This window comes from Lissotriton helveticus, chromosome 7 (assembly GCF_964261635.1).
Source record: "Lissotriton helveticus chromosome 7, aLisHel1.1, whole genome shotgun sequence".
In the NCBI taxonomy this organism is placed as follows: Eukaryota; Metazoa; Chordata; class Amphibia; order Caudata; family Salamandridae; genus Lissotriton; species Lissotriton helveticus.
Window position 1 is genome coordinate 1,827,985,007 of NC_136068.1, and position 12,990 is coordinate 1,827,997,996.

Genomic DNA, 12,990 nt, shown 5'->3' on the forward strand with positions numbered 1-12,990 from the left:
AACTCTTAGGCAACAAAGAGCAGCATCTAAATACGGCAGATACTTTGACCTCGAATCAGGCTCAAGCCAGGGAACTGGCATGAGCACACTACACAGTAGCGCACAGTTCGAACTCACAGCAACTGTTGCAAGATGACGACCTCGCTCTGTCAGGACCCCTGGCTGGGGTACAGGAGCGGACATCCGTGAGGGGAGTTGGGGGAAGCTGTAGCGGTTCACCCCATGCTAGGTGATCAACCCCAGAGCCGGGCACTGGCCAACTCCTTCCTGTGTAGAAATTCCATCCCAGCACCAATTGTGACCCACAGCCCCACACAGCAGTTGAAGGAACAGCGGAGAGGGTGGGTGTGGAGGAGGGAGGGGAGGGAAAGAGAAGACACGTGTGACGGCCTGGAAAACAGATGCCTTGCTGAACTCTCCCTGAACCTTCCTTGACAGCCTCCTCAGATAACAGAAGAACCATAAAACACAGACACTCCACAGACTTGGTGTATCAAGTAGTGCACAAAAAGCCACAGGGCGGTAACCACAAACCCTGCAGAGCAATCACAAGACAGGGTTTTAAATAAATATTCACATTGCCCAATAGAAAGCATGGGCGGGAGCAAAAGTCCCTTTACACAAAATCACTCTAACACAATAAATCTCGCCTGTGCGAGCAGCACTGCACGCTGCAATGCTAGGCAAGACCTAAAAACCAGACTAGGGGGACGAGCGGTCATGACTGAAGCTGCTTGACTATGGAATGAACTCCTAGCTGCCCTGAGACTTTTTGCTAATTTATTATACTTTTCAAAAAGGGCATAAAACATGGCTTTTTTCTAAAAGTTGGAGTCCGGTTCTAGACTTTAACCTAGTTCGATAATTGCGGAACACTGGCACACTGTATGCCATTGACGCCTCCCACCCCCCACTCTCATCGACGAGTAATACAGCACCAGGATACCTGCTTGGTAGCAGTGCACTTTACAAATAGTTTAAATAAATAAATAAACTCTAAACCGGCTAAAAAGAAATGGGTCACAGGTCTATGGTGAATGAGCAATGCAAGCAGGTAATAAGCTTGGCTAGAAGTGGAGAGAACCTGACAGCATCTGATATCGATGTTCTTATTTCTATGGTTTAAAGTACGAAATGTGCGTCGTGCAAAAAGTGCAGAAGCTTCAAGTACCAAATTGCCAACCTGCAGCTTCCTTTCAAATGTTCAGACAATGATGTGAATATGACGCAGGAGGAGGTTACAGAATTTCTTAAAATCAGCTTACGTGACAAGTTCCAGACCAAAAGACTGCTCCACACAGAGTCACAGACCCAGTCGAGCTTCTGTGTTCATGCTTGCGATGTAGTACTGGTGAGGCAGTCTAGCAACTACCCTAGGGGTTGGTGGAGACCGTGGAGTTTGGTACAGTGCAGGCCTGAGTTGCCATTTTCTTTTCCACCTGTACCAGATACTTTACAAATCAACAGTTCAGCTGCAGATCCCCGGTTGCAAAGCAGGTCAGCAAGGCTTGTCTTTGTGTGCGGATTCCTCTTTGATTGAATGGAACTTTAATCAGCAGTCTCCTTTCCCCCTGCAGATCCCTGCTAGAGCATAATACATGCAGTAGATCTTCCATTCCGTTGTCGCACAGATGGCAAGCGGTCATTGTAGGTTGCCTCTGCCAAGGAGGAAGGTGCAATGCTGAAGGGGGTAGCCCCAAGTGGTGTTTCAGAAATGTCTTTTTGGTAGCTCTTGGATACTCTAAGTAGAAATATTTTGGGGCCGCTAGTGTTCTGTAATAATTTATGGTCATCCAGGCATGGGTCCTGCCTGCATAGTTATCTTCCATTAATGATAGAAGCCTTGTCGATTTCCATGTCAACTTCTTAAAAGCTGTGTGGCCAATGGGATTCTCCAACAGCTGAGTTAGCCCAGTTACTGCTAGGGATTCCTGGAGGCAGGCTCTGGTGGGCGAGGTGTGCTGCAGCTCCTACCATAGGTAGTAATTCAAGGAGTTGGAGTCTGCCTTTCTGATTTTGTTCCAGCAGATTATGAGCGCCCCACGCCTGGCCAAGAGCTGTTTTTGCAGGCCAAACTCCAGCCTGATCTGTGCTGATGATCTGTAGCTTGGAAGGTTGAAGAGGATTCAATACGCTTTTGTCACTGTGCTGTCCAAAAGTTTGGCATCCTTACTTTGTAAAAGTTCACTACCATATGTTATAGTTGGTAGTAACTTGGCTTGCTTTACCCGAAGGAGGGGAGACAGTGTGGTCCCAGTCAGTTTCAACTTGAGATTTTTCAACATTACTGCCAGTGCTAGACCCTTCCTTTTAATGAATTCTTTCTGACACGCAACCAGGCCCTCCTTGTCAATGATTACTCCTAGATATTTAGACTCAGCTGCAGCCTCGATCAATGAGTTGCCCAGTAGCAGGCGGAGTTCTTACTTGTTGTTGTTGATAGTTATTGTTCTAGTTTTGCCAAGGTAGATATTCAATCCATTCTCAGCAGAGCATTCTTGCATTATGGTAAGAAGGCGCTGCAACCCCACCGGAGTGTGGCTCATTAAAAGCACATCATCAGCATTACAAGAGGATGAACAGTACAGATTCCCCTAGCCTTGGGGTATGAGAGTTGCAGGTGTTGAACCTCTGCATCAAGTCGGCCAGAAAGAGGTTGAATAGGGTGGGCGTGTGAACACACCCCTGCTTCAGCACTTGGCTTTTTGGTACTCGGCTGAAGGGGCACGGAGCCTCACCCAGCTTCACCTGAACCCAAGTGTCGGTGTGAAGAAGTATGAGCAAATCCGGCAGAACCGTGGGGATGTTCCAAAGAGATAGTTTGTGCCACAGTTTGCTTCGAACCAGATGATTTTCATTATAGGGTTGTGTCATGCATGGATTTGTCTAAAAGATTTAGGGACAGATGTTTGAAGATACTGGTCACTAAAAGTGATACCAAATTGCAACTATACTTTGAATGGCCAATATCTTATTTTGTGAGCCGATCTACGTAATACGTAACTTTGCAAAATACCAATTGGAATGGGTCGCAGAGAGACCTGCCTAATTAATAGGCAGGTGGCAAATAGCGACTTTCGCCATTTGGCACAGTGATAAGAGGAGGGAACCCTTCGGGCACAGCAGACCACCATCGCTGTGCCTGTTTTTCAAAAATTATAATTCAATAAAAGAAATAGGCTTCTCAAAAACAAAAACATTTACATTTTGAAGAGAGTTGATAATCGTTCCCTGGGCAACTTCTTTATCCCCCAGAAGCTGCCATCCCAGTTCCCTAAGGCAAAGGGGGTCCACACTTGGCAGCTTGTAACTTATCAATGGCTTGCAACCTAAATTAGCGTCACAAACCATTGACTGAATCACAAGTTGGAAAGAGTGGTGGAAACACGCCCCTTCAAAACTGTAATTCAGTAACCATTTTCATTGCCAGTTTTGTAGTTGGTAAAATTCTACAAAATCCTAAAATAAAATGTTGCATAAAACATGTAACATTTATGCAGTTGTAAATGCTCTGATTTAGCAAATCAACTGCAAACATGTCAAGTATGCCTGGCCCTAGTTAGCATACAGTTTACTTTTGTAGATTTGATTTTAAATTTATAGATTTCCTTAATTAAAATTAATTATATACATGTTGCCCCGCAGAGAATTGGTTAGGCTGATGAGACTTTGTGTTTTGTTTTTTCTGAAAAACTTGGGGCATTATAGGGTTTGTTGTCATGTATTATTTGTCATACAGTTTTTAATACAGCTGAGTTTTCATTACACACGGTGTTACCTGTATGCCTTTTTTCTGTGCCTGATTGTATCTCATCACTGCAGCCTGCTGGTCAGTCATGAACTGCTGGTACCCCCCCTTCTTGGAGTACTTCCCGGCTGAAATTCCCGCCTCCACCGGCTGGAAGAACTCTTGGATCAATGCCTGGCACCGGGCGGAGGACTCGCGCTCATTTCTCCGTAGAAATTGCTCTTTTTTCATTTCCAGGTCACTCTGTAATGGAAAATAACACAGGAACAGAATTACCAGTTGGACTAACTGCTAGGATACTGGGTAATTAAGAGAGAAAATAGAGGTGACCCCAACGCAGTGTCAAAAACAATAGGGGTGCCTACTTGCAGGTGCTCAGCAATCAGATGACTTGTGAGGAAACCACCCCATTCCAGACCATTGATGCTTCTGAAAGACCTCACAACTGAGGAAGATGCAGACCCTTGACAGAAAGTGCATGACTTATGACCAACTCTGTTATCAAATGGCCTTCCAGGTTCATCCCGCCCCCCCACGGCCCCCTCCCCAAATAAGGAAACCTCTGTACTAGCCTCCAGGGCTTACCGGGCTTCAGCCAGGCCTCACCTAGATCATTCTAAGTGATGCACAGGAGAAACTTTCCAAGTCAAATTGAAAAGGTCAACCTATTGTTTTTATATCACTTCCAATGCTGTGATTAACAAGTACAGCAGTCTTGTTTTCAACTGTCTCATCCATTTTCTACAATCCCAACATGCAGTAAGCCTTATGGTTCTTCTAATGTAGAAGTCTTATCTTACAAGGCCAATACTTTATAAGTTAATCACTAAGTTTAATGGGAGACACAATAAATAAGATTAAAATGTAATTATGCAACTTGACCAAAGAGTCATCACATATTTTTTCAGCTGTAATAGAGCACCAGAATGTAGGGAGCCCAATTGTAGGCCTGTGGGCATCAGGGAGCTAATAACAGCTGGTGTGAACGTTCTGCTCCTCCATCCCAATGTTTGTCCTTTTGTTACTCTCCGTTTCCTTCATATCTGTCCATCCTCAGCGGGTCAATAGTTCTAATAGCCTTATAGCCCTTCTGTCATGTATGAATAGCCTCCTCATCCACTGAAAATATCTGGCAAAGCTTCATTGCCTAACTCACTCTTTCTGTGACATAATGTACAGGTTAGGTGCTCTTTGTATATTACATCATGCTGTAGTTCTGACTTATACTTAGGTGCCCAATGATGAGTGCACATATGCTTGCACACATGAATATTTAAAGGTTTTCTTGCTTTAGCAATACACACCAAGGATGTAGCTGATTTATGGAGCTGCCGTGTACTGCCAGGTTTTAGGCACTTTAATGTTGATTCTACAGGCACGGTTAGGGGTATTACCGTAGATCTTGCCCCAGCATCGCCATGATGGTGTATCCTCGAGAAATAGCTGAAAAGTCTGCCCTAAGATCAATACATATTTTTTTTATTTCATAGTCTGAGTACCTTTTTTAAGAAGTATGAAAACTCAGATTGATTGAACAATTTAAAACAATTTTCACAGACTTAAAGCACTTTAAATATATAACGAACCCATGGAAGCCTAAATGATGTATTTGGCGGGAGGAGACCATGGCCTCCTCTAGCTCGGATGCACTTGTAGCATCATAGGCCAGATTTGTTTTCTACATATTAAGACTGCTGCACTTATTAAAATGCAGCTTTTTTTGTGTGGTACAGCTGATTCACAATCATCTATCCTTCCAACCAAAGGGGCCCATCACCCTTCTGCAACCCAAACACAAATCAAACTCACAAGAGCCTTGGTTCTTCTAACATCTAGACTATTGGACCACAGTGAACATCAGTATTCCAAAGAAGTACATTCTGAAACAGCAATTTGGAAACAAGCGGCAAGACTCTGACTTAAACAGACGAAACATCAGCAAAAATATCTTAAACCTGAAAGACGTGCACTCTAATTCCAGTAGACCAAATGATAAATCCAACAGTTCTGTGTAAAGTTTCAGTCTAATTCGGAAGAAGGACCGAAGTCCCTAGAATCTTGACTCTCCACTCTTTCCTAAGTCCAAACCTCAGATCCAATGATACCAGCCTGACCAGCCCATCCAAGAACGAGCCTTCGAGGAGCTCATCTGTGGACCCATTTGGTGTAATTTCCTCTGGACCCCATTTACTCTTGATCACAACCCTCTTTTGCTGGGCCCCTATATTTGTCTTCCCTCTGTACCCACGTACTGATGACAAACAGGCGCTCTGAGCTCCATCACTTCTATGCCCACCAGCAACATCGCAGAATGAATATAAACCGATTTCAAAGTCTTTTTTGTATTGCAAAGTGGCCTCTGCTGACATGCTGGTGCAATAAGTAGCATTTACTAGATTTCACAACGTGGTGTGTACTATGCATTGGGTAGGACTGCAAAATCCCAAACGCTGTCTTCCATGTAGCTGATCCGATCATAGCATTTCAGCATAGGGCGATATAGCATGATATTCTTATTGGCTGGTTTGCTTTGCTCTGTAAGAAACTAAAAGAAATGTGTTAATTTTTAATGACAGTACCATAAGCTGGCCTTGGAACTCCCGATTGTCGTCTTTAAATGAGCGGTCCATGAAGATCTGGATGGCGCCTTTCTCACAAATGGCATGCACGTCCAGGAACTCCTTCAGCGTCTCGGTGGGAAACACTACCCGCTGGTTCATGTCCTTCTCGTAGTGTGCCACTGCCTCCATGACAGCCGCTGAGTTCTCAATCTGTGCCAAAGCAAGCACTGCATTCTCCATGCAGGGCACTGCGCCACTCCGGATAGCATCGACATACGTCACCGCCAGATTCCCCAGAACTAAAATAGAAGGATAAATCTTATTTCAAATATTATTTTCCTTAAAAGTAACTTACACACTAGATAAGCCAACTGGAATTAGGTGATTATGCAGTGCAAAATACACTGAATAATTAGAAATGTACTTTATAATTCATGATCTGCTTAATGGAAGAAGTAAAATATATTTCCAGCACCAACAAACTAATTAAAAAAACAATTTACATAGATTTTTTTTTCTAATTTTCAGATGTAAGACACACGAGTATCATTACATATAATAATGACAGACGTGCAACATAAGTAACAATGTTACATCACATCTGGTCTGCAAAAGTAACGACACACCGTGAAGCATGAGTTTAATGACAATAACTTTGCGTTACGGTAGCTGCAGGAACACATTAAGGGCCAATTCGATGTCATTCGGAAGGCCTATGAATCGGATTTGATTTCACCGGATCGGATTTGTAGCCCTTGTTTACGACCGAATCGTACACAGGTCCGAGCGACCAAGTACAATGCGAAGATCGCGTACGCGTCGACCGAATCATTTCCCGGACCCGAATCTATCTGTACGACTCGTTCGTAGCCAAATCGTGCCGTGCTATGGAGCTGGATTCTGACTGAGTGAGTACACGATTCGGACAGCCGCTTCGCCTCGATCTCACCGAGACAAAAAGGCCGTCGGAATTGTACTTCGGGGGGTCATAGCAGGGCCCCCTTCACCCAGGCCCTCCGAATCTGTCACGGGGTGTGTCCATGGGGTGCCTGCCACAGGGTGTACGCTTTTCCCCACCCACCCTTTTTTGCTATGGGTGCCTGTGTACGAGGCTGTACACAGGCTCCCATCAAGTTCAGTGGGAGTCCGAGCGAATCGAGTCCATCAGCCTACGGCTGCATCGTACTCACTGGTTTGGACTCCCGGAGCACGTTTTGCTCGGAAAGCCCTCCGAATCTGAGTCGGTTGGAGGGCTTTCCTAGCGAGATCGGAATCGGGCCCCTAGATGTATCCTTTCAACAGAAGCCTGTCTAGAACAGGAATTGATCCTAAAATAAATGGGAGATGAGAAATTTAAAAACAGCTTCATGAAATGCCTGCCTTTAGCTTCATCAAACAAAAAGTGAGGGGAGAAATGCTTGCAATTTGTCTAACCCCTGCCAATCACTCGGGGATGCATTCCAGCCTATCGTTCTTTTGCCCACCATGCCACCTGAGTTTGGACCCACACATATGCAAATCATTCTTTATCCTTCTCCAATAGGAACAGTGTTATATCCTGCTAATTTAATTATATGTATCCCACCAGTTTACCTATCTCCCTGCTGCTCAGCCAGTGTGAGTGTTGAGAGTGGAGTGGCGTGTCTGTGATGCTTGGAATGTTTGGGTGCTTGTGGCATGAGTGGTACAGTTGGAAGATGGGCTGAGCAGCAGGCAGGCTGCTCCTGGTGGGGCTGTAGTATAAGGATTACCATGCTGAAGGGCAATTGTACATGAAAACCTACTTATTGTACTGGAATGCCATCCTGCAACATGAACTTTATGAAGAAACACTTATAATACAACTCGGCTATGTCTGTTAAGATACAACAAACAGTCCAGCTCTAACTGCTAGGCCAGTCCTCCATGAACTAGAACACAAACAACTCAAGACGTGGGTCCCTTGGTCACTATACTACTGGAACCAAGATTCACCCGACTGACGCCCCAATCAGAGCGAAAACTGTTTCGGGTTGCTTTTGTTCCAGCTTGGAAAGGACCCCAGCTTAGCAGAATAGCCATCAGAATGTTTTACTGTGGATCAATTGCAAAAAAGTTATAATGAAAGGTCAATATTAGAAGAAATAAGATTGAGACAAATTTGTCATGATGATTAAGTGAATGAAGATTTGTAAATATGGATGTCATTTATTAAACGTCCTGCCACCCTCTTGGCCCACAACAGTGCATGATACTGAATATAGCAATGATGTTTTGTTTATGGTTATCAAAATGCAATAAAGTATGGTGTAAAAAAAAAAATCAGGTTTTATGGAAAGACGTTGGCAAGTTTCTATGTTTGGGTGCGACAAACAAAGACCAGATGAAGACAGAACACTGGATCTACCCATGTATCTGATGGTGACATCATCGATGCAGCCGGAAGTTCTAAATTGTCACCCTGATCTGACAACACTATGCAAAGTCTGAGTCAAATATAAAATCCAAAGAGGAGGAGTGAGCTCCTTATGAAAAGAGAAAAAAGCAGTTGAGCAATTTTGATAATCAGGGTACATCAGTTCACTAGGGATCAAAAAGTAACAGATCATTTAAGGGTGAGGTCTGTAATGTATAACTTCCGGAACTCTGCCCATATGCATATCTAGCAATAAAAGGTTGTACTTTGCATCCTCCCTACTGACTACATTACTTTGCAAATTATATGATTAGTTTTTATTATTATGGATTCCTTGTTCAGTGTTTAAGTTAATTGCCCAACTCAATGGAGCTCTAAACTATTCACAGAACAGGACGCCTGTGGTCAACACAAGGAAAAGTGTTGAAAGTATGAAACCTCCCTTGAAGGTTGTCGCAGGGAATGGAAGGCTTCAACGGGCAGAGAGGCTGCACACCCTACAGCATTTGTGAAGTTAAACAAGAAGAACCTTCGCTCCCCTAAGTAATCTATACCTTTTAGATCCAAAGCTCCAAGTTTTACTGGGTACAAACACTGGACTTTTCGACCCTCAATCTGTAAATGAATTATGATCTAAAGTCCACTACCTTGGCCTCCGATGAGTAGCTGTGTGCCAGCTGTTTGTGTAAAAGACATTTTTGGAACACAGCTGTGAGGCTGTGCTGACCCATTAATCTAGGCTTGGCTCAATAGCGCTCTATTTTTAGCTATCCAAACAGTTCTTGCAAATAGGACAATGATAATGCTTTCAGTAGCGGTGTCAGCAGGCTGCTTCATAGTTGGTATTTACAGCTTCTTCTAACCTAACCATCCAGTTAGCTATCTACCATCTCCTCACTGCACCCAAACCACCCATCACTTCATCCAACTGCAATACTTCACTGAATTCAGCCCACTCCATGGAAACCCACACACAGCAAAACTGTGGGACCTCCCTCTTTGCTCATGTTCAAGGTCACCCTGGCATTGCCCCTAATATGGCTCAAGAGTCAACTCTGCAGACCTAAAAAAAACATTCCTAACCCTTCCACACCCACTATCTAGACTGTGCCTCACCTTGGATCTCTCCACAGTAAACCTATCATGGGGGGTATGAAACATCAGGTGTATGTACTGCCTCGGTTTGTCATCACCCTCGCTGTCCATCATCACTCGCCGCCACCTCTATTTCCGTTTACCCATACTGGCCATGGCCTTGTAGAGACTTCTCTTCCGATCAGCTCCACTCTGTAATAATACAAAAGCTATCTTACCTTTGCACTAATTCACTGGGTATACTCACACTTTCCAGTCACAACATGGCCGCCCTTGATGGTTTTTACTTTGCAATTCTCGAAGATGAACCGACAGAATTTCTTTGCCTGGGCCACAAAGTCGGGCTCTAGTTCATGCTCCTGGAGCTCCTCGATTCGATGAAGGCCGCTCTTGGAGGCCGGGCGGTCGAAGACAAAGCACTTACGAGCAGGAAAGAAAAGACGAATGCATTCCCTGGGGAGGTTATACAGAGACACCTTTGGGCTGCTACCTGAGAGGTAAGAAAGACAAAGAGAAGAGACGGTCACCAGTAGCTCGCAGAGGCATACTTACACGACCAACCAAATACTAAAAAAAACATTCACTGTATCAACACCTTCTGATTGAACAAGTTCAACGGCAGGAAGTGATGCAAACACCCATAAGAAACTTTCTATGAGATTCACTGTAGGTGCTACTGTTCTCCAAGGCAGCTCCACTGCAGTGATGAACCCCAAAGCAAGGCATGCTGAAGAATGTACGGTGGCGGGTGGGTGGGGGAGTGGGGGAGGGGCACTCTCACTCGTGGAGTGGAGTGGCTCACTGGTTAGAGGCGGCAGACCCGTAAGCAGAGAACGGCCCGGGACCAGGGTTCAATTCCCGACGCGGCAGGGTCGTGGACCAGGGTCAAAACGGACTCGATAATTCTCGCCTCGGTGCCTACTCTAACCAGGGAACACACTCGGCAACTCTGGGCATTAAGCTTGCCTCATCTCTACAACGGCCCCCCACAGATGCCGGGGATGCCTGGTTTCACCTTGGAGATACCCAGAAAGGGACCATCTCACAGGGAAAACCAGGACGGGTTCCCCAGCGGTCTTCAGCGCCACGATACTCCTTGGAGGAGTCGCAGTGCGCTTTACAAGTACACCCACATTTACATTTACATTTACTCGTCTCCTTTGATCCTGTTCACATATCACCTCCTTTTGGAAAGAGGCGCAAGAGACAGGGAGGCAACTGGTTTCGATGTGGCAGCGTGACCAGAGATGATCCAATGTGGCTGCACCTCAGAGGCAGATTGCCCGCTATATACGAAGAAAGTCAGCTTAATATCCCACATGCCACTTGCGACAAAATTATGTATTTTATCTAGATAGGGGAATCAACAAATATGCCTTCTAAGGAGGCCTGGTGGAAGAAATTATGGTGGATTTTTGAAAAGGAGGCAATAACAGATATTTCTCTCTTATCTATCTAGAGATCCCTTGAGGACTCCGCATAATATAATGTATGTACATTTTCTGCAGACAGCGAATATACTTATGCCATATATTATACAATATCACCTACATGGGAAAGATTTAATACATCAACTCTTCAAAGGAGACAATGCTGCTAGGCTGGCCTAGGTACAACAGGGTGCAATAGTGTAGTGGGTGGGGGCAGGGGAATAATATTGGTGGATTCTTATTTAATCATTTATTTTAAGAAGGTAATGCCAACCTACTTTTTGTACATGTAAATAACACTTACAAATACAAATGAAGGTTGGAAAAATGTATGTTTTGATTTTGCAACCAAAACAAACTTGTATAGTTTTCAAAATGAGCTGTTCCAATTTTTGAGGTAAACATTTCAAAATCAGTTTTGCTTTCAAATGGGAACCTAAAGCTATTCTAACTTCAACCATGTGTCAAGGAGGTGAATACTGCATGTTCAAAGAGCTACATACATGTATGTAATTACACAAACCTTTAATGAGCTGCAAGGCACTCTCCAGGTACTCGTCCTCTTTGACTATGTACCTAGTATCGAGGCGCTAGTTACTGCATGTTCAAAGACCTACATACATGTATGTAATTACACAAACCTTTAATGAGCTGCAAGGCACTCTCCAGGTACTCGTGCTCTTTGACTATGTACCTAGTATCGAGGCGCTAGTTACTGCATGTTCAAAGACCTACATACATATGTGAATATACACAAACCTTTCTTGAGCAGCATGGCATTCTCCAGGTACTCGTCCTCTGTGATTGGATGCCCATTTAACTTGAGCTCCAGGGTGAAGTCACGCACGGTCCAGATAAAGGTGGGGAAGTAGCTCATAAATTCGCCCGTTTCATCGATGTCATCGCGGCTGGCGGGAGCAGACTTCACCTTAATGAGCTCGGTTAACTCAGTCACATAGCTGTGGGTTATGGCTCAGGAAAAATATATAATTCAGAAGTCAACAATGACGTAAGAAGGAAATTTAAGGAACATGGTGGAGTAGTGTTTATTTTCTTCCCTAAAACAAACTTTGGGGAAAAAATAGAAAGCTTACATCTCACATTTCCTTTCTAAGAAATATTATTAAATGATTTATCCAAGTCCAATAAAAAATTTGACTTCAACAAAACTCATCTCATAAAAGAACAATATTTCCTTCAAGAACAGGGTGTCAATCTCACTAGAAAAAAAAAGGACGTAGCATCTTTACTCAATGTTAAAGTGGTGTTCCTTGTGGAAAGGATTGTTAAAAATACCCCCACATCCATGTCCTAAGTGCACACTTGATGTGGGAAATGAAAATTCAACACTGCAACTTGCTTCCATCAGTGAAACACTCCCAGTGACTGTCATCGTTCTGCTCAGACGTGAGTCCCTTGCTCACTTTGCCACTGGAGTCAAGCAAGCCCGGCTGAAGACGACTGTAATGCCAGAAACCGGTCCTGGGAAGCTTGATTCTGGTCCAGGAAAGACATGGCTTGGCAGTTCGGGTTGGACTGTTCCCATGAGGCACAGGGTCAGACTGATTTGCATATGGCCATGTCTGAACTGGGGTGGCGGAGTGAGCTAAAGAACGGTGATGGATTAAACCCAGATCAGTTGACTGGGAGTGAGTGTTTGTATTGTCAACGCTCCGTCCCATCACCACCTTTGGTTTTTCTTTGTTCGCCCTAAGTTGGCAGGGTATGCTCAGACGTAAGTCCCTTGCTCACTTTGCCACT

General features: G+C 44.3%; 1 protein-coding gene across 1 annotated transcript in view; it reads right to left on the reverse strand.

Moving 5' to 3' along the window:
* Positions 1–12,990, reverse strand: part of LOC144770823 (guanylate-binding protein 3-like) — a 78,399-nt gene that overhangs the window by 18,140 nt on the left and 47,269 nt on the right. The window contains exons 5-8 of the mRNA XM_078655596.1: positions 11,989–12,188; positions 10,047–10,289; positions 6,328–6,608; positions 3,779–3,991 (exon numbers count right to left, since the gene is read on the reverse strand). Coding sequence (XP_078511722.1) covers positions 3,779–3,991; positions 6,328–6,608; positions 10,047–10,289; positions 11,989–12,188 — 937 coding nt within the window. The remainder of the gene's footprint in view (positions 1–3,778; positions 3,992–6,327; positions 6,609–10,046; positions 10,290–11,988; positions 12,189–12,990) is intronic.